Source organism: Oncorhynchus masou, chromosome 24 (genome assembly GCF_036934945.1).
Source record: "Oncorhynchus masou masou isolate Uvic2021 chromosome 24, UVic_Omas_1.1, whole genome shotgun sequence".
Classification (NCBI taxonomy): domain Eukaryota; kingdom Metazoa; phylum Chordata; class Actinopteri; order Salmoniformes; family Salmonidae; genus Oncorhynchus; species Oncorhynchus masou.
Window position 1 is genome coordinate 25,933,020 of NC_088235.1, and position 22,372 is coordinate 25,955,391.

A 22,372-nucleotide genomic window follows, 5' to 3' on the forward strand; every position below is an offset into this window, starting at 1 on the left:
GGAGCGTCCTCTATTCAAATAAATCTCAATATAGGAATATTTTTTGGGATGAGATTGTTGTTTTATATTAATGTCTGCACGCTATGCCTCAGCAGTTTAGGTTTATAATAAACAAAACAAAGCAAGTGCCATTGGATTATATTTATGTTTCATGATTGATCAGCCAAGGAATTTGTAAAATACATTGCTTGTATGCATAGCTTTTGTGCAAACTGCAAATGTTTTTATTTATTTTTTACTCTGCAAAGCTTCACATAGAAAGATGTGTCAAAGATGGTCAGCAAAACATTCGATGGGTCCATCCATTTGATTTAGCACACTCCAACCGATCAAAACAATTCCTCGTGCCCAGAATGAAGGTGAAATTAAATAATCGCAATCGTTTCATTTATAATGGGCGGTGCTCCCTGTACTTTTTCCGGGGAGTATTATTGTAAATGAGGGGATTCGATTAATCTCGGCCGGGCGACCGAGTGGGCGTGTTTTACACCGGGTGAAAGTTGATTGCATTCGTTGCTGTCTCCCAGGGCTCAAAACAAAGCGATTTATAGCACGTGGAGTAACGCTGAGTGTTACACCTTGATCACACTGACAGCATCATAGAGATGTGGTACACCAGAAATACATTAATTTCCAATGCACCGCTGCATTGTATTGCAGAGCGTTCTGTGTGGTACATGCATTGGATTTATTGTACCTCTATGCATCAAAAGTATGCATAGACAGATTGACGAAATGGTAGCAGAAGGTGAATGTTGAACTTTTGCTGCGTACTATTTTCGCAATGATGCTGTAGGTACGACCAGAGCCTTCTTGCCATAAGGTATACATTTGACATTTTACTTAGTATTCACAATACATGCCGCATCACAACAGAAATTATAATTGTACACATTAGCAACGTCTACCGTGGTTTACTACTGGTACCGCACACAAGTCAAAGCAAAGCACAAGTTGAAAAAATCCAACACGTGCGACTCACTGCACACAATGAACGCCACGCACCGCAACCATTCCTGCAGATGAGTCGCAGTGGTGTGTATTCCCTCCCAATGAAATTCATGAATTTCTGCCTGAACACATACAGTTGGCACAACCGATGTGCGTAATGAGTAGAATTCTGTGTTTTCACATGCAAAAGTGATTAGCTTTACCAATGAAAACGAGATAGAAAATTAAAACATTAATTTTTATTGAAAATATGTTGTATGTTTCTGGACGATGCACCATGCCTTGAAGACAAAATGACCGAGCAGCACATACTGTTCGATTTGAGAAGGGCACTCCTGCTCCTCCCTCCCCGCTTTCGACCGATGACGTAACAGGCCTTTACCCAGTGCCGCGGTGCAGCATAATCGAATCCACCCAATCATATACATGTTTTGAAAAGGTTGGGCAATCTGAGTGGTGCAGAGGTAGTCTCCAAATTCCAACCAGCCAATAGAAAAGAGCACTAAAGTGACGCATCCAGCCCTCAGCTGTTTTTGTTTTTGTCTGCCTCCTGTTAACTCTAGAAGTTAGTGTTAAAACAGAATTACAAGCGCCGTGTTCTAAAATAGAAGAAACAACAAATCATTTTAGTTTCAGGATTCAAGCCATCAATTTCCAATTTGTATAGCATGTATTACATTGTAATAACTAATCTCAAGTGCATACGTGTGTAGAGGAGCTGGGTTTCGGAGTGATCGATCCGAACACAGGCCACTGAACTAGGGCAGTGGAGCAGGACAGGATAATCACTGTGGGCGAGATGGAGGAACGGGAGACACCCGACGGTCCGGGAGGGCCTCAAGGCTTGATCAGCGCCTCGTTCAACCAGGACACCACGTAAGCAAGCGCCCTGTCTGCCAACTCGGGCCAGTTCTAGCGTATTCAACTTGTCACACTGTTAGAAGGTTCTTCTTGCATAATCTAGGCAGCAAATCTATGCGTCCGTCTAGCTGTAATATGGTCTGTCTGTTGGTCTATAGCAGATATATGTTAATGTATGAATTATATCTTCTTACCTAACCCACTTGTGCATGTAGTTTATCAATGTTAATACAATTGTCCCATGGTGTCTCATCAACACAGTTCCTAAGTTATAGGTTAGTACCTTGTGAAGTACGCCAACACACTACGAAGGCTTATAGATAGATGGCCAGAGAAAAGTATCCAGGCAAGATTTGACCTACAGTAGAGATACTGGTCAGCACAGCAGACTATTGTGCAAATTTGTTTTTTTTTGTCTCGGATGATGACACATGCAATGAGTTGTGGAACTGTCATGATTTCTTGAAGCACTAAGGCTATCGACACTGCATGCATGGGGCGGTGGGATGAATTGCATTATGACAAAGGGTCTTTGGGTATGGGATCCCATGCTAGGTAACATTATGACAAAGGGTCTTTGGGTATGGGATCCCATGCTAGGTAACATTATGACAAAGGGTCTTTGGGTATGGGATCCCATGCTAGGTAACATTATGACAAAGGGTCTTTGGGTATGGGATCCCATGCTAGGTAACATTATGACAAAGGGTCTTTGGGTATGGGATCCCATGCTAGGTAACATTATGACAAAGGGTCTTTGGGTATGGGATCCCATGCTAGGTAACATTATGACAAAAGGTCTTTGAGTATGGGATCCCATGCTAGGTAACATTATGACAAAGGGTCTTTGGGTATGGGATCCCATGCTAGGTAACATTATGACAAAGGGTCTTTGGGTATGGGATCCCATGCTAGGTAACATTATGACAAAGGGTCTTTGGGTATGGGATCCCATGCTAGGTAACATTATGACAAAGGGTCTTTGGGTATGGGATCCCATGCTAGGTAACATTATGACAAAGGGTATTTGGGTATTGGATCCCATGCTAGGTAACATTATGACAAAGGGTCTTTGGGTATTGGATCCCATGCTAGGTAACATTATGACAAAGGGTCTTTGGGTATTGGATCCCATGCTAGGTAACATTATGAATGTTGGAAGTTGAGTATTATGGAAGTTGAGTGTGAGTGATAGAGGAGCAGCCAGACACTGTTGAGCTACAGGGCGGTTACAGGTGTAGTAACAGCCAGGTGGTCAAACACACATGTTCATGTTAGATCTCTGCCATTTTCCATCATCCTCAGACATGATAAGATAAGACAAGCAGCAGTTAGGCTATATGTTGCCTGGGATAGGCCTATATCCCACTGAACCACGCACCTGTTCAACTCTGGGTAGTGGTTGCCCTCAGGCACAGATCTAGGATCAGCTCACCCTCCACATAGCGTAACCTAAACCTAAACCAAATGTGAAACTGATATTAGATCAGTGTCTACTCTTGAATGAATATGATCCTATATCTTCCTAGTCCATCCTATTCCACCTGTTGACAGATGCCTGCCCCTCCTTTTCTCTACACAGTATCTCTGTATATGCCCATAGTGTGCTTGATTATCAGGGTTGTTTGAAGTGCCTAGGGTGATCACATGACCCGAGTCAACTCTTGCTGTGTTGACCATACAGCACACGGTGTATCCTTCATTTCCCCCTGACTGCTATATATAGCTCAGTGGGTAGTGAGGCATTTCATGTATCCCCTACATTTCCTGGTAAGCAGAGTGTGTACAAAGGCTCTCCTTAGAAAACATCCTCTGCCTTTAGTGGTCCAATCAGCCTTTCTCCTCATAAGCGTGTAGTAATTTAAGAATGCACTGAGTAAAGGTAGTAGCTGATACAGGTGTCCCGGTTAGAGAACAAGGATAGGGAGAGACTTTTCTCCAATCAAAGATCCATTTAATTTCCATTAATTACTTGTGTGGTTTTGATATTGGACTCACAGATAACAAAAAGATAAATGCTGGAGTTTTTTTTTTTTTTTTTTTTTTTTTTTTTTTACAACTGCCTGAATTGTTTGTCACTGAACTCATTTGATTTTATTGTATGGGCTTTCCATTGTTTGTTCATTTAGTTTAAGAGGTATAGCGTGCGTAACTCTGTGTTGTTGTATGTGTCGAACTGCTTTGCTTTATCTTGACCAGGTCGCAGTTGCAAATGAGAACTTGTTCTCAACTAGTCTACCTGGTTAAATAAAGGTGAAATAAAAACAAGGTAGATGATTATTTAGATCATGGCACAACAAGTGAACATCCAGCCTATTTGGTTACATCATATTAACAAACTGTAACCTTCAAGCAAACCTTGAGAGCAGATTATGATGAAACCATTATGGCGGTGTACAACACTACACCCCTATAGTGGATTATTAGACTACACACATAGTGGACACCATCTTGGATGTGTAACAACAGTTGGGTCTCTGTGTTTCAGGTCTCTATCAGTGGGCACTAAGTCAGGCTACAGACTCTTCTCTGTCACCTCAGTGGACAAGATGGACTGCATCCACGAAGGAGGTGAGTGAGTGTCCTTATAGCCTGTGTGTACTGGTAGCTACAGTTAAACACCTAGCTGGTATCCTAGCACCGGGACAAAACAAACACCCAATAAGCTGTGGTCAGGTCAACTAGCATGGTTGAACAGTAGTCTTGTAACCAGAGAACAAGTTGTTCTAAGCTGACATAGCCCTCCCTCTCCCACATATGTAAACAATGGTAGAGAGCAGTGTGTTACACCATAAGCCTGTTCCCAGTAATGCATTCTGCAAGTATTTGACCAGTGTTTCATATCACTGAGAGAGGAAAGTGTGTGATCCTATGAATGTTTTAGTTTGAATGAATGATGGAATGAATGATGCGAAGTGTGTGTGTGTGTGGTGTGTGTGTGTATTCTATGCGCAGTGTGTTTTATATTAGCACTTGTATGTGATTTAACCCTTCCCTCCCCCTTCCAACTTCCCTCCCTCTCCCTCCCTTTTTACAACTTCCCTCTCCCTCCCTTTTTCCCCCTTCCCCTCCCTCTCCCCTCCCCTCCCTCTCCCCTCCCCCTTCCCTCTCTCTCCCAGCGGAGTGTCCAGACGTGTACATCGTGGAGCGGTTGTTCTCCAGCAGTCTGGTGGCGGTGGTCAGTCTCTCCATGCCCCGACGTATGAACGTCTACCACTTCAAAAGGGGAACAGAGATCTGCAACTATAGCTACTCTAACAACATCCTCTCAGTCCGGCTCAACAGACAGGTAATGGACATATTCCAAACCCATTCCTCACCGCTACACTCTTAGAAAAAAGGTGCTATCTAAAATGTTAAAGGGTTCCCCATAGGACAGCCAAAGAACCCTTTTGGAACTGTATACTGTATACTTAGGTCAGATTGAGGCCCCATTCCAATCCAATCTCTCTCACCAATCCTGAGATCAGTTCCCATTCCAAACCTATCCCATCTTCCAGCTCTGCTGCAACGTTTCCCTGTCTGTCCCCTGTAGAGGCTGGTGGTGTGTCTGGAGGAGTCAGTCTACATCCACAACATCAAAGACATGAAGCTGCTGAAGACGCTGCTCAACACGCCCCACAACCCCTCAGGTACTGAATACGGACACAAACACACACACACAATTCATCATACCCTCAACTATGCTCAGTTTCTAAACACAGACAACCCCTCCAACCCCTCAGGTACTGAATATGCACACAAACACACACACAATTCGTCATACCCTCAACTATGCTCAGTTTCTAAACAAAGACAAACACTCCAACCCGTCAGGTCTCTGTGCCCTCTCTGTGAACCATGGTAACTCCTACCTGGCGTACCCTGGCAGTCAAACCATCGGAGAGATCATGGTCTATGACACCAACAACCTGGTAAGACCTGATATTCAAATGACTTCTGCCACCGCTACTATTCAAACCACTGTCTGCACAGCACAACGCAGGGGGTATTCATGTTGACCCCATTGGCAGCTTGTGGGTTAGCTAGTAGAGTAGTTGGAGAGGTAGTTGAGCTGCCTTAATACTTTTGGGTACATGAAGTACAGTCATTGCATGTCACGGCAGTTGAAGTGGTCACAGGTTGATGATGTTACTAATGTGTGACCTGTGTTTTCCTCAGAGCAAGGTGACGATGATCCCAGCCCATGACAGTCCCCTGGCAGCCCTCACATTCAACGCTTCAGGAACCAAACTCGCCAGTGCCTCCGAGAGGGTGAGTCTGACTGTTCCTTTCTCTCTCTTTCTGGTTGTCTCCGCCTATCTTTCAACTGTACCTCTCTCTCTATATATATATATATATATATTTATATATATATATATATATATATATATATATATATATATATATATATATACACATATATATACACATATATACACATATACACTGAGTGTACACAACATTAGAACACTTACACCTTTTGTCTCACCCATTCACCCTCTGAATGACACACATACACAATGCATTTCTCAACTGTCTCAAGGCTTAAAAATCCTTCTTTAACCTGTCTCCTCCCCTTCATCTCCACTGGTTGAAGTGGATTTATCAAGTGGCATCAATAAGGTATCATAGTTTTCACCTGGATTCACTTGGTCAGTCTGTCATGGAAAGAGCAGATGTTCCTAATGTTTTGTGCACTCAGTGTACATCTCTGTCTACGGTTCTGTCTGATCATCTCCTCCTCCAATCCAGGGTACAGTGATCAGAGTGTTCACCATCCCAGAGGGACAGAGGCTGTTTGAGTTCCGTAGAGGGATGAAGAGGTCCGTTTATACCAGACTACAGATACTACATGTGTAGACAGACTACAGATACTACATGTGTAGACAGACTACAGATACTACATGTGTAGACAGACTACAGATACTACAGATACTACATGTGTAGACAGACTACAGATACTACATGTGTAGACAGACTACAGATACTACAGATACTACATGTGTAGACAGACTACAGATACTACAGATACTACATGTGTAGACAGACTACAGATACTACATGTGTAGACAGACTACAGATACTACATGTGTAGACAGACTACAGATACTACATGTGTAGACAGACTACAGATACTACAGATACTACATGTGTAGACAGACTAAAGATACTACATGTGTAGACAGACTACAGATACTACATGTGTAGACAGACTACAGATACTACAGATACTACATGTGTAGACAGACTACAGATACTACATGTGTAGACAGACTACAGATACTACAGATACTACATGTGTAGACAGACTACAGACACCACAGACACTACAGATCAAATCAACAGTTATTTGTCACATGCGCCGAACAGGTGTAGACCTTACCATGAAACGCTTACTTATAAGCCCTTAACCAACAATGCCATTTTAAGAAAATATTTACTAAATAAACTAATAAAAAAACATGTAACACAATAAAATAACAATAGCGAGGCTATATACAGGGGGTACCGATACCGAGTCAATGTGGAGGCTATATACAGGGGGTACCGATACCGAGTCAATGTGTGTGGGTACAGGTTAGTCGAGGTCATTTGTAGATGTAGGTAGGGGTAAAGTGACTATGCATAGATATTAAACAGTGAGTAGCAGCAGTGTAAAAACAAGGAGGGGGGGTTACACGCCTCAGCATCCCAAATAAATGCAGCACAGATTTCAAATAATAGACACATCTCAACATCAACTGTTCAGAGGAGACTGTGTGAATCAGGCCTTCATGGTTGAATTGCTGCAAAGAAACCACTACTAAAGGACACCAGTAAGAAGAAGATACTGGCTTGGGCCAAGAAACACAAGCAATAACATTAGACCGATGGAAATCTGTAATTTGGTCTGATGAGTCCAAATTTTAGATTTTTGGTTCCAACCGCCGTGTCTTTGTGAGACGCAGAGTAGGTGAATGGATGATTTCCGCATGTGTGGTTCCCACCGTGAAGCATGGAGGAGGAGGTGTAAGGGTGTGGGGGTGTTTTGCTGGTGACAGTGTTTGTGATTTATTTAGAATTCAAGGCACAATTAACCAGCATGACTACCACAGCATTCTGCAGTGATACGCCATCCCATCTGGTTTGCGCTTAGTGGGACTATCATTTGTTTTTCAACAGGACAATGACCTCCAAAACACCTCCAGGGTGTGTAAGGGCTATTTGGCCAAGAAGGAGAGTGATGGAGTGCTGCATCAGATGACCTGGCCTCCACAATCACCCGACCTCAACCCAATTGAGATGGTTTGGGATGAGTTGGACCGCAGTGTGAAGGAAAAGCAGCCAACAAGTGCTCAGCATAAAATAAGGCTGTAATGTAACAAAATGTTTAAAAAGTCAAGGGTTCTGCATACTTTCCGAATGCACTGAATATAGGGCAGCAGCTTCTAAGGTGCAAGGTTGAGTACCGAATGGTTGCCGGCTAGTGAAGGCTATTTAACAGTCTGATGGCCTTGAGATAGAATATGTTTTTCAGTCTCTCGGTCACAGCTTTGATGCACCTGCACTGACCTCGTCTTCTGGATGATAGCGGGGTGAACGGACCCTGGCTCGAGTGGTTGATGTCCTTGATGATCTTTTTGGCATTCCTGTGACATCGGGTGCTGTAGGTGTCCTGGAGGGCAGGTAGTTTGGCCATGGTGATGCGTTGTGCAGACTGCACCACCCTCTGGAGAGCCTTACGGTTGTGGGTGGTGCAGTTGCCGTACCAGGCGGTGATACAGCCCGACAGGATGCTCTCAATTGTGCATCTGTAAAAATTTGAGGGTCTTAGGAGCCAAATTTCTTCAGCCTTCTTAACCACACTGTCTGTGTGGGTGGACCATTTCAGATGGTCAGTGATGTGAACACTGAGGAACTTGAAGCTTACCACCTTCTCCACTGCGGTCCCGTCGATGTGGATAGGGGGGTGCTCCCTCTGCTGTTTCCTGAAGTCCACAATCAGCTCCTTCGTTTTGTTAATATTGAGTATAAGGTTATTTTCCTGGAAATACTCCCCCAGGGCCCTCACCTCCTCCCTGTAGGCTGTCTCGTCGTGGGTGAACAGAGAGTACAGGAGGGGGCTGAGCACGCACCCTTGTGTGGCCCCAGTGTTGAGGATCAGCGAAGTGGAGGTGATGTTTCCTATCTTCGCCACCTGGGGGCAGCCCGTCAGGAAGTCCAGGACCCAGTTGCACAGGGCGGGGTTTAGACCCAGGGCCCCGAGCTTAATGATGGGCTTGGAGGGTACTATGGTGTTGAAGGCTGAGCTATAGTTAATGAACAGCATTCTGACGTAGGTATTCCTCTTGTCCAGGGCAGTGTGCAGTGCGATGGTGATTGCATCCTCTGTGGGTCTATTGGGGCGTTAAGCAAATTGAAGTGAGTCTAGGGTGTCAGGTAAGGTAGAGGTGAAATTGTCCTTAATTAGCCTCTCAAAGTACTTAATGATGACAGAAGAGGGTGCTAATGGGGCGATAGTCACTTTGTTCTGTTACCTTTGCTTTCTTGGGTACAGGAACAATGGAGAACATCTTGAAGCAAGTGGGGACTGTAGTGTCTGTGGTATCTGTAGTCTGTCTACACATGTAGTGTCTGTAATATATGTAGTGTCTGTCTGTTGTATCTGTAGTGTCCCCTTCTGAGGGGGAAAAGGCATTGTCATGCCCTCTTCACAACTTTCTTGGTGTGTTTGGACACTACAGATACTACATGTGTAGACAGACTACAAATACTACAGACACTACTGTTACTAAACTCAGCAAAAAAATAAATGTCCTCTCACTGTCAACTGTGTTTATTTTCAGCAAACTTGTGTAAATATTTGTATGAGCAAAACAAGATTCAACAACAGACATAAACTGAACAAGTTTCACAGACATGTGACTAACAGAAATGTAATAATGTGTCCCTGAACAAAGGGGGGGGGGGGGTAACAGTCAGTATCTGGTGTGGCCACCAGCTGCATTAAGTACTGCAGTGTATCTCCTCCTCATGGACTGCATCAGATTTGCCAGTTCTTGCTTTGAGATGTTACCCCACTCTTCCACCAAGGCATCTGGAAGTTTCTGGGGGGAATGGCCCTAGCCCTCACTCCGATCCAACAGGTCCCAGATGTGCTCAATGGGATTGAGATCTGGGCTCTTCACTGGTCATGGCAGAACACTGACATTCTTGTCTTGCAGAAAATCACGCACAGAACAAGCAGCATGGCTGGTGGCATTGTCATGCTGGAGGGTCCTGTCAGGATGAGTCTGCAGGAAGGGTACCACGAGGGAGGAGGATGTCTTCCCTGTAACGCACAGCGTTGAGATTGCCTGCCATCTCAGTCCGATGATGCTGTGACACACCGCCCCAGACCATGACGGACCCTCCACCTCCAAATTGATCCCGCTCCAGAGTACATTTCTCTGTGTAATGCTCATTCCTTCGACGATAAACACGAATCCGACCATCGGCTCCGGTGAGACAAAACCGTGACTCGTCAGTGAAGAGCACTTTTTGCCAGTCCTGTCTGGTCAAGCGACAGTGGGTTTGTGCCCATAGGCGACGTTGTTGCCGGTGATGTCTGGTGAGGACCTGCCTTATAACAGGCCTACAAGCCCTCAGTCCAGCCTCTTTCAACCTGTTACTGATGGAGGGATTGTGTGTTCCTGGTGTAACTTGGGCAGTTGTTGTTGCCATCATGTACCTGTCCCACAGGTGTTATGTTTGGATGTACCAATCCTGTGCAGGTGTTGTTACACGTGGTCTCCCACTGCGAGGACGATCAGCTGTCCGTCCTGTCTCCCTGTAGCACTGTCTTAGGCGTCTCACAGTACGGACATTGCAATTTATTGCCCTGGCCACATCTGCAGTCCTCATGCCTCCTTGCTGCATGCCTAAGGCATATTCACGTAGATGAGCAGGGACCCTGGGCATCTTTCTTTTGGTGTTATTCAGATTCAGTAGAAATGCCTCTATTGTCCGAAGTTTTCATAACTGTGACCTTAATTGCCTTCCGTCTGTAAGCTGTTAGTGTCTTAACAACCGTTCCACAGGTGCATGTTCATTAAATGTTTATGGTTCACTGAACAAGCATGGAAAACAGTGTTTAAACCCTTTACAATGAAGATCTGTGAAGTTATTTGGATTTTTACAAATTATCTTTGAAAGACAGGGTCCTGAAAAAGGGACGTTTATTTTTTTGCTGAGTTTGTGTAGACCGACTACAGATATTGCAGACACTGCAGATATTAGACACTACATACACTACATACACTGCAGATATTACAGATACTACATACACTGCAGATATTACAGATACTACATACACTGCAGATATTACAGATACTACATACACTGCAGATATTACAGACACTACATACACTACAGATATTACTGATAATACAGAACAGACACTACATGTGTAGACAGAATACAGATATGACAGACACAACAGGTACTACATGTGTAGACAGACTACAGAACGATTCCAAGGTATTGTAGTGGTAGTTTTGGTATCTTGGGGGATGATCACTCTTACCATGTGTGTCTGTGTCTCAGGTATGTGAGTATCAGCTCGTTGTCCTTTAGTTCAGACGCCCAGTTCCTCTGTGCCTCCAGCAACACAGAGACGGTCCATATCTTCAAACTGGAACAGCACAGCCCCAGGTACTCACTGTTTACTCTCCAGATTTTGTTGTGTTGATCGTCTTACGACTTGTCCCTTTCTGGTCCTCAGTGGCTAGTTGTCAGGTGTGTTCATGTTTTATGTTAGTTTTGTCTCTGTAGTCAGTCAGGAAGAGCAGTGTGATTGACTCCTGCCTGTCTCTAGTCGAGATGGCGAGTCTCCTACGTGGGGTGCCTACGTGGGGAAGATGTTCACAGCAGCCAGCACCTACCTTCCCTCCCAGGTCTCTGACATGATGCACCAAGACCGGGCCTTTGCCACCGTACGACTCAACATGTTCGGACTCAAGAACGTATGCGCCTTGTCCACGTAAGTTTGTGTGTTTGCAGGGGGATGCAGGGCGGGATGGTGTGTCACTTTATTTTACAATCCTATTACTTGCTATATTTTCAGGGTTCAGAAGCTACCTCGGCTGCTGGTGGCATCATCAGATGGACATCTCTACATCTATAACATTGACCCACAGGACGGAGGAGAGTGTGTTCTGGTCAGGAAACACAGGTGAGGGACTGGGTTCTGGTCAGGAAACACAGGTGAGGGACTGGGTTCTGGTCAGGTAACACAAGTGAGGGACTGGGTTCTGGTCAGGAAACACAGGTGAGGGACTGGGTTCTGGTCAGAAAACACAGGTGGGGGACTGGGTTCTGGTCAGGAAACACAGGTGAGGGACTGGGTTCTGGTCAGGAAACACAGGTGAGGGACTGGGTTCTGGTCAGGAAACACAGGTGGGGGACTGGGTTCTGGTCAGGAAACACAGGTGAGGGACTGGGTTCTGGTCAGAAAACACAGGTGGGGGACTGGGATTTGTGTGTGTGAGCCTCAGAGTTGGGGTCAATAACATTTCAATTCCAGTCCACTCGGGAAGCAAAATGACATTCCAATTAATTTCAATGCTTTTCAATGAGGGAAATGTGGAATTGTATTTACTTTCTGAATTGACTGGAATTGAAATGGAACTGACCCTGGTGAGCATATGTGTGTGATTAAGCATGTCTGTATATGTGCGTGAACTCAGGCTCTCTTTGTGTTTTCTCCAGACTATTTGAAGGAGATGAGGCGCCACAGGAAGCACAACAGAAAGAGAAGGAGTCAGAGGATGGAAGGTCCCTCCCACCGTCAACCAGCCCATCATATGCTGCCACTGTGTCCCTCCCCTCGACTGCACCCTCTTCTACCACTCTCACAGGTAATGTGTGTGGTTTGCTTCATGAATGTAGTATGTCTTACCCTGTGTGATTAAGGACTTTTTTCAATCTGTATCACAGAAGTTTAGCTTTACGGCGTGATTGAAATTTAAGGAAATGTTCCCGCTTTAGTGGAAACTGCATCACGGTAAAAGCTGCATATGTCGGCTCAATTGGAAATGACCTTTAAATGTGTATTGTGGAATCTGTAAATCTTCAGCTTGATAGACTGAATACAGTCCTTAGTCTGGTGACGTGCCCTGTAATCTCTCTTCTTCTAACCTCTTCCCAGGCTACTCAGAGGATGGAGGGGCTGAGAAAGGGGATGTGATCCCTGAACATGAGTTTGCCGAGGGACCCGTCTGTCTGGATGATGAGAACGAGTTTCCTCCCGTCAGCAAACAGACCAACTGACCCACCACTTCCCTGGAACCAATCAACTGGAGCCATTCACACAAGAAGGAAGTATATCAGTGTTAAGAGAACCCCCCACCCCATGTCCCCAACGATCAAATGGGAGAAATGTAGATGCCACAGTGTTGATTGGTTACTCTAATGTGCCATTCAGAAGTAGAGTGTGGCTGGATAGTGGACCCGTCTCTGTACATTGTCTTATACCTGGAACTAAAGGTCAGTATGAATACAATTTAAATCAATTCCCTAACTATCAGAAGGGAAGCAGGTCTGGGCTATGAATTTGTAGCCTTCCTCTAGTCTAATATTAACCAATATTTAACCTGGTTAAAAAGGGACTTTAATATTGAATTGCAATCATATAGAGCTATTGAGAAGTGCTCTGGGCTTTTTACTTTTATAACCTGTTTAGTATCATTTAGTGATTTATAACACTGACTGGATAGCGGGGTCCGAGTCGTATTCTGCTGCTTGATGCAGATTGGCTAGAACCCAGTGTAGGGTGGAAGAGGGCAGAGAGGGGCACAGACAGAGTGCGTCTTATCAGTGGGCTATAGCTGTGCCACGCCCTGAGAGAGAAGAGGGGGAGGGAAAGAGAGGGGATGGTGGAATAGAGAAGGAGAGACGGCGTTCTATCATGTGTCTTGAGGTGATGTTTTTGAACTTATCTCTAGAAAAAAGGTGGGAAGAATAATAAAATACTGATAATGTGAAAAAGTTGATTAATAGTATTGTAGATCCTTACAGGTCCTTTTATTTCACTGATAAAATTATTAACACCATTGACTAAATAATGTTGAATATTGTAAAATTTCAGACATGACGTAGATGTTTTTACTTTGTAAAAAATAATGTTGACTTGTACTAAATATTATTTTGGAATATGAAATGACAATTATTCATCAATGCATTAGACCTATGGTAATTAAGTGAAGGTCTTGGCGGAAAGTGGATTTTTATTGTTTGTGTAAAGTGTGTATGTATATATTATATGTGTATATGTGTGTGTGTGTGTGTGTGTGTGTGTATATATATATACAGTTGAAGTCTGAAGTTTACAAACACTTAGGTTGGTCATTAAAACTTGTTTTTCAACCACTCCACAAATTTCTTGTTAACAAACTATAGTTTTGGCAAGTCGGTTAGGACATCTACTTTGTGCATGACAAGTTACCTTTCCAACAATTGTTTACAGACAGATTATTTCACTTATAATTCACTGTATCACAATTCCAGTGGGTCAGAAGTTTACATACACAAAGTTGACTGTGCCTTTAAACAGCTTGGAAAATTCCAGAAAATTATGTCATGGCTTTAGAAGCTTCTGATAGGCTAATTGACATCATTTGAGTCAATTGGAGGTGTACCTGTGGGTGTATTTCAAGGCCTACCTTCAAACTCAGTGCCTCTTTGCTTGACATCATGGGAAAATCAAAAGAAATCCACCAAGACCTCAGAAACAAATATTGAAGACCTCCACAAGTCTGGTTCATCCTTGGGAGCAATTTCCAAACACCTGAAAGTACCACGTTCATCTGTACAAACAATAGTATGCAAGAATGAACACCATGGGAACACGCAGCTGTCATACTATTCAGGAAGGAGAAGCGTTCTGTCTTCTAGAGATGAATGTACTTTGGTGCGAAAAGTGCAAATCAATCCAAGAACAACAGCAAAGGACCTTGTGAAGATGCTGGAGGAAACCGTTACAAAAGTATCTATATCCACAGTAAAACGATTCCGAATCGACATTACCTGAAAGGCCGCTCAGCAAGGAAGAAGCCACTGCTCCAAACCCGCCATAAAAAAGCCAGACTACGGTTTGCAAATGCACACGGGGACACAGATCATACTTTTTGGAGAAATGTCTGATGAAACAAAAATAGAACTGTTTGGCCATAATGACCATTGTTATGTTTGGAGGACAAAGGGGGAGGATTGCAAGCCGAAGAACACCATCCCAACCGTGAAGCATGGGAGTGGCAGCATCATGTTGTGGGGGTGCTTTGCTGCAGGAGGGACTGGTACACTAAACAAAAATAGATGGCATCATGAGGTAGATAAATTATGTGGAAATATTGAAGCAACATCTGAAGATAGTCAGGAAGTTAAAGCTTGGTTGCAAATGGTTCTTCCAAATGGACAATGACCCCAAGCATACTTCCAAAGTTGTCAGGAGGACTGGGCCAAATTCACCCAACTTATTGTGGGAAGCTTGTGAAAGGATACCCAACATGTTTGACCCAAGTTAAACAATTTAAAGGCAATGCTACCAAATACTAATTAAGTGTATGTAAATTTCTGAAAAAAATTCAAGCTAAAATAAATCATTCTCTCTACTATTATTCTGACATTTCACATTCTTAAAATAAAGTGGTGATTCTAAGACATGGAATTTTTACTAGGATTAAATGTCAGGAATTGTGAAAAACTGAGTTTAAATGTATTTGGCTAAGGTGTATGTAAATTTCCGACTTCAACTGTATGTATGTATATATACACTCACACACACGTGTGTGTATATATATACACACACACCACATGTATATATACAGTGGGGAGAACAAGTATTTGAAACATTGACGATTTTGCAGGTTTTCCTACTTACAAAGCATGTAGAGGTCTGTAATTTTCATCATAGGTACACTTCAACTGTGAGAGACGGAATCTAAAACAAAAATCCAGAAAATCACATTGTATGATTTTTAAGTAATTAATTTGCATTTCATTGCATGACATAACTATTTGATCACCTACCAACAATTAAGAATTCCGGCTCTCACAGACCTGTTAGTTTTTATTTAAGAAGCCCTCCTGTTCTCCACTCATTACCTGTATTAACTGCACCTGTTTGAACTCGTTACCTGTATAAAAGACACCTGTCCACACACTCAAACAGACTCCAACCTCTCCACAATGGCCAAGACCAGAGCGCGGTGTAAGGACATCAGGGATAAAATTGTAGACCTGCACAAGGCTGGGATGGGCTACAGGACAATAGGCAAGCAGCTCGGTGAGAAGGCAACAACTGTTGGCGCAATTATTAGAAAATGGAAGAAGTTCAAGAAGACGGTCAATCACCCTCGGTCTGGGGCTCAAATCAAATTTATTTATATAGCCCTTCGTACATCAGCTGATATCTCAAAGTGCTGTACAGAAACCCAGCCTAAAACCCCAAACAGCAAGCAATGCAGGTGTAGAAGCACGGTGGCTTGGAAAAACTCACTAGAAAGGCCAAAACCTAGGAAGAAACCTAGAGAGGAACCAGGCTATGTGGGGTGGCCAGTCCTCTTCTGGCTGTGCCGGGTGAAGATTATAACAGAACATGGCCAAGATGTTCAAATGTTCATAAATGACCAGCATGGTCCAATAATAATAAGGCAGAACAGTTGAAACTGGAGCAGCAGCACGGCCAGGTGGACTGGGGACAGCAAGGAGTCATCATGTCAGGTAGTCCTGAGGCATGTTCCTACGCTCAGGTCCTCCGAGAGAGAGAAAGAAAGAGAGAATTAGAGAGAGCACACTTAAATTCACACAGGACACCGAATAGGACAGGAGAAGTACTCCAGATATAACAAACTGACCCTAGCCCCCCGACACATAAACTACTGCAGCATAAATACTGGAGGCTGAGACAGGAGGGGTCAGGAGACACTGTGGCCCCATCTGAGGACACCCCCGGACAGGGCCAAACAGGAAGGATATAACCCCACCCACTTTGCCAAAGCACAGCCCCCACACCACTAGAGGGATATCTTCAACCACCAACTTACCATCCTTAGACAAGGCCGAGTATAGCCCACAAAGATCTCCGCCACGGCACAACCCAAGGGGGGGGGGCTCCATGTAAGATCTCACCTCGTGGGGCATCAATGATCATGAGGAAGGTGAGGGATCAGCCCAAAACTACACGGCAGGACCTGGTCAATGACCTAAAAGAGAGCTGGGACCACAGTCTCAAAGAAAACCATTAGTAACACACTACGCTGTCATGGATTAAAATCCTGCAGCGCACGCAAGGTCCCCCTGCTCAAGCCAGCGCGTGTCCAGGCCCGTCTGAAGTTTGCCGACGACCATCTGGATGATCCAGAGGAGGAATGGGAGAAGGTCATGTGGTCTGATGATACAAAAATAGAGTGGTCTAAACTCCACTCGCTGTGTTTGGAGGAAGAAGAAGGATGAGTACAACCCCAAGAACACCATCACAACCGTGAAGCATGGAGGTGGAAACATCATTCTTTGGGGATGCTTTTCTGCAAAGGGGACAGGACGACTGCACCGTATTGAGGGGAGGATGGATGGGGCCATGTATCGCGAGATCTTGACCAACAACCTCCTTCCCTCAGTAAGAGCATTGAAGATGGGTTGTGGCTGGGTCTTCCAGCATGACAACGACCCGAAACACACAATCAGGGCAACTAAGGAGTGGTTCCGTAAGAAGCATCTCAAGGTCCTGGAGTGGCCTAGCCAGTCTCCAGATCTGAACCCAATAGAAAATCTTTGGAAGGAGCTGAAAGTCTGTAGTGCCCAGCGACAGCCCCGAAACCTGAAGGATCTGGAGAAGGTCTGTAGGGAGGAGTGGGCCAAAATCCCTGCTGCAGTGTGTGAAAACCTGGTCAAGAACTACAGGAAATGTATGATCTCTGTAATGGCAAACAAAGGTTTCTGTACCAAATATTAAGTTCTGCTTTTCTGATGTATCAAATACTTATGTAATGCAATAAAATGCAAAATAATTACTTAAAAATCATACAATATGATTTTCTGGATTTTTGTTTTAGATTCCGTCTCTCACAGTTGAAGTGTACCTATGATAAAAATTACATGCTTTGTAAGTTGGAAAACCTGCAAAATCGGCAGTGTATCAAATACTTGTTTTCCCCACTGTATATACATACATACATACATACATACATACATACATACATACATACATACATACATACATACATACATACATACATACATACATACATACATACATACATACATACTATGTGTGTGTATGTATGTAAACAGTATGCCTATTGTTATTACCTTGTGACTGATTTGCCAAAGGGTGGAGCTTTGAGAACACTAATGTTCTTTTGAAGTTTTGATTTAAGATTTTAAACCACAAATTAAAGGGAATGTGAATCAAACAAGTCTCCTGTGTTTCATTTCATTGAAATGTCTCAGGTTAAAGTGAAGTTAACCTTGGAAGAATGCTCTTTGTCTAATTAAATTAAACCCAGCTATTTGTGGGACAAACAACACTTGTCTTAGGTCAGTGTGTATTGGCAATTTCATCCTACTTATTGCGTTGTCATATACTCCCCACAAGAGAGGAGTATACTCAACCCAGTGCAACCCAGAAGCCTCAGTGGTATCACTGTACAAGAAGTCTGTACAGGAAAACACTGTTAATATTGGGAATAATATTGTGAATATTGTTTTCACTATATATTTGACCTCTTGGTGATGTCATTCGGAAACATAATGTTAACTTTCACTGCTATGCAGATGACACACAGCTGTACATTTCGATGAAACATGTTGAAGCCCCAATATTGCCCACGCTAGAAGCCTGTGTTTCAGACATATTTGACCTTTATATAACTAAGCAAGTCATTTAAGAACAAATTCTTATTTTCAATGATGGCCTAGGAACAGTGGGTTAACTGCCTGTTCAGGGGCAGAACAACAGATTTGTACCATGTCAGCTCAGGGGTTTGAACTGGCAACCTTCCGGTTACTAGTCCAATGCTCTAACCACTAGGCTACCCTGCCGCCCCCATAAGGAAGTGGATGGCTGCAAATGTTCTACTTTTAAACTCGGACAAAACAGAGATGCTTGTTCTAGATCCCAAGTAACAAAGAGATCCTTAGTGGGTCGTACCTCATGTCCTGTTAGGACTAGCTCTGATCACTCCTTAGTGGGTCGTACCTCATGTGCTTCTATGACTAGCTCTGATCTCTCCTTAGTGGGTCGTACATCATGTCCTGTTATGACTAGCTCTGATCACTCCTTAGTGGGTCGTACCACATGTCCTGTTTCTTTGCCATGTAGAAGGTCATCGGTGGCATCGATACCGTCATAGCTTCTGTCTGATGGGGATTCACTCCACCCAGGGAGAGGAGGGTGGGGAAGATATCCAGACCCCTGGGAGAAGGGAGAGGGAAGAGAGAGGGAGATGAGGAGAAACAGAGGGTCAACTCTGCACGAACAACTCAAAAGTGTAACCTATTCATCCATCTATCTTGGTAAATGTACCTTAGCAGTTATTTTTAATATACACCTGTGTTTTGTATCTGAGCTGGGTGTAGCTTCAGATATATCTGTACTGTAATGACTATACTGAGCAGGGCAGAGCTGTTGCTGTTGGATGGTACCCTGACAGGCCAGTGGGACACCGTGGGCACCCTGTGCCCCCCATCCCAGGTGGTTCGCATGGCAGAGCCACCATTTTATGTTTAGACACACATTCTGCTTACCATTTTAGGTTTAGACGCACATTCTGCTCACCATTTTAGGTTTAGACACACATTCTGCTCACCATTTTAGGTTTAGACACACATTCTGCTCACCATTTTAGGTTTCGACACATATTCTGCTCACCATTTTAGGTTTAGACACATTCTGCTCACCATTTTAGGTTTAGACACACATTCTGCTCACCATTATATGTTTAGACATTTGTCACAGTCTAGAGCAGTGTTTTGCCAACTGGCGGCCTGTGGGCCTAATTTGTCCAACAGGTGGTTTTATTATCTTTTATAAGCAAAAACAAGTTCATTTCATTTTTAATTGTTGGGTATAAAATACTGTAAAAACACTAGCAAATCAGCCCCAAATTATCTGTTCCAAAGTATTCCCACACAAATACAAATGTAAGCAAGGTTTGAAATGATTATGTTTTCGTCAAACATTATATCTGTTTGAGCTTCTTGCGGTCAATGTGTAGTCTACAAATGATTTATAATTATGTTCCGGCACACTGACCATCTGCTCAAGAAGAAGTCGTCCCGCGGCTGAATCTAGTTGATGATTCTTGGTCTAGAGGCAGTTTTGCTCTGACATGAGAGTACGGAACACCATCTTTGCCGTGGGAATCAGAATGTTGGCATAGACACAGGGAAAATATTCTGAAATGGGGTCCTGAAAATGAACCGCACGTCCACTTACCAAAACATGTTGACTTTTCTGTTCTAATGATCAGGGCTACATTTGTTTAGAACTATGTTCCCTTTGCACTAGCCTGTAAACTTCTCACACCATGACCAACATACAACTGTCTCAATGAGTAGGTAGGTATATCAACAGCTGCAACCCAAGTTACAGTATACGAGGGTTGTGTTCTACTAAATAGCTGTATCTTTTTCCCCGTCACACTTAGATTTTTAAAAGGGCATATTTTACCTGTCTGTGTGTATAATACTGAGTGCATGGGAGTTGTATCGCTGCGTTAGCCTCCTAAGGTCCAGAGGCTCCCCTCATCAATCTACACAGAATACCCCATAATCACAAAGCAAAAACAGGTTTTTAGACATTTTTGCAAATGTATTAAAAATAAAAAACTGAAATATCACATTTACATAAGTATTCATACCTTTTACTCAGTACTTTGTTGAAGCACATTTGGCAGCGATTACAGCCCTGAGTCTTCTTGGGTATGACTCTACAAGCTTGGCACACCTGTATTTGGGGAGTTTCTCCCATTCTTCTCTGCAGAACCTCTCAAGCTCTGTCAGGCTGGATGGGGAGCGTCGCTGTACCTGGTTAAATAAAGGTGAAATAAATCATAAAATAAAAATAAAAAATCTAAACTCTTGGAACCAAGACTTAAAAAGAACTGATACAGGCTCAAGATGGAGGGCATGTTGGAATATAACAAACGAGATTACAGTTAACAAAAATGTACCTTTTATCCAGTATAAATTAATGTAAGTAATTTATTACAAGAGACAAAATCCACAAATTATACAGCACAATGGCAGGCAGAGTCATGTATTAAGTGTAAACCTAATAATTACTCAATAATCCATGTATTCTGTGGATGTTATAAAGTCCCAAAGTTATGAGCAGGGTGTCAGAAGTATTACAATGTAAATGTACTTTTAATCCTTCTGTCTGCATTTTTCAAGACTAGTGCTGAGCAATTAGTGCTTTTGGAGTTTGCTTAGATTATAAAAAAAGTATCATGTTTTCGGTTTTGATTATTTTTCTAAACATGAAATGTTATATGTGGGTTGAATACTGTAACAACACAGAATAAAACAATTAATAAAAGTCCCATGTTGGAAGTGACTGCTCGTTACTGTTTATCACTTATTAACCATCATTTATTTACATTACTTTAGGCCTACTTTCAAAATATTAATTGTTTAAAAACTGAAAAATAACCAAAATATCGGTTAAGTTAATGGATCAGCACTATCATCAAGATATGGCATTTGAGGGTGCAGTGACATACCATATGGGTTGGTATGATACTTTCCTTGTCAATCTTCATTAAAAAACATATACTTAAAAACTGGAAATCAACCAATCCTCCATCATTAACGCATTTGTATTATTTAAAAATGTAAAGTGTGTGGGCTATGGAAAGAAACAAAATGGTGGAGTTTGAGGCCATGTGGCTTAAAGTGACGCAGGCACTGGAGATGTGGGTGTGTGCTAGCTAGTGGGTCTGGGCAGGTGTGATGTAGTTGATGTTTGTATAATGTTGTCATTTGTATGTGTATGATTTGTGTTGTTTATAAAATACAAAATAAAATCTTGAAACAAAAAATAAAAGATCCAATAAAGGTATTTTACATCTGCGCTGGAATTAAAGCCTCTCTGTAGAGTTTATCCATGACAGTTATATCTTAATGTAAGTTAGGCTAGTTGGTTAGTGAACAGGCTACCAAGAGCTGTACCTCATTCCCATCAAGTCCAGATGAAGGGTTTGGTTTGATCTCTGACTCGCCTGCTGGTTTGCTCCCAAGTCTCCCCAACCAATACCATCTTCCAGAACGATGATGAAGTTGGGTCTCCTGGTGCTGCTCCTGTCCCTGACTCCATTCTGACTCACTGTGTGAAACAGTAGTCCACAGAGCAGGGTCCCAGATAATAGGAGCATGGAGACACCCACTGTCATTCTGGTTCAAGACCTGGGAGAGTGACAGAGTAAGACAAGACAAAGAACTGATCAAACCTAAGGTCCCAAGAGACACTTGTAGCAGCTTTGGGTTGAATCATTTAATATTAAAATGATCATGGTCAAGTGCAAAAACAGCACAGGATGAGGACTACTCAGACCCACTG

At 43.1% G+C, this 22,372-nt stretch overlaps 1 protein-coding gene and 1 long non-coding RNA gene across 2 annotated transcripts; one reads left to right on the forward strand and one right to left on the reverse strand.

Annotated features, from left to right (window-relative positions):
* Nucleotides 1-1,471: 1,471 nt before the first annotated feature.
* On the forward strand, nucleotides 1,472-18,227 carry LOC135511936 (WD repeat domain phosphoinositide-interacting protein 1-like). The gene is made up of 12 exons (XM_064933466.1): nucleotides 1,472-1,827; nucleotides 4,301-4,383; nucleotides 4,932-5,101; nucleotides 5,348-5,444; nucleotides 5,629-5,726; nucleotides 5,974-6,066; nucleotides 6,547-6,617; nucleotides 11,359-11,466; nucleotides 11,630-11,794; nucleotides 11,879-11,986; nucleotides 12,523-12,671; nucleotides 12,962-18,227. The coding sequence occupies exons 1-12, from the start codon at nucleotides 1,751-1,753 to the stop codon at nucleotides 13,081-13,083; spliced, it is 1,341 nt and encodes a 446-aa protein (XP_064789538.1). The 5' UTR covers nucleotides 1,472-1,750; the 3' UTR covers nucleotides 13,084-18,227.
* LOC135511937 (uncharacterized) lies at nucleotides 18,213-22,303 on the reverse strand. The gene is made up of 4 exons (XR_010451334.1): nucleotides 21,985-22,303; nucleotides 20,673-20,838; nucleotides 20,483-20,564; nucleotides 18,213-19,225 (listed from the first exon to the last, which is right to left on the reverse strand). It is a non-coding gene; the product is annotated as an uncharacterized LOC135511937 (long non-coding RNA).
* Between the last annotated feature and the right edge of the window lie 69 nt (nucleotides 22,304-22,372).

What these genes read in the sequence shown, in the direction of transcription:
- LOC135511936 (XM_064933466.1), top strand. Translation starts at nt 1,751, where the DNA reads ATGGAGGAACGGGAGACACCCGACGGTCCGGGAGGGCCTCAAGGCTTG. An exon ending in TCGTTCAACCAGGACACCAC is followed by an intron (nt 1,828 to 4,300) that starts GTAAGCAAGCGC and finishes TCTGTGTTTCAG; the next exon opens with GTCTCTATCAGTGGGCACTA. An exon ending in CACGCCCCACAACCCCTCAG is followed by an intron (nt 5,445 to 5,628) that starts GTACTGAATACG and finishes CCAACCCGTCAG; the next exon opens with GTCTCTGTGCCCTCTCTGTG.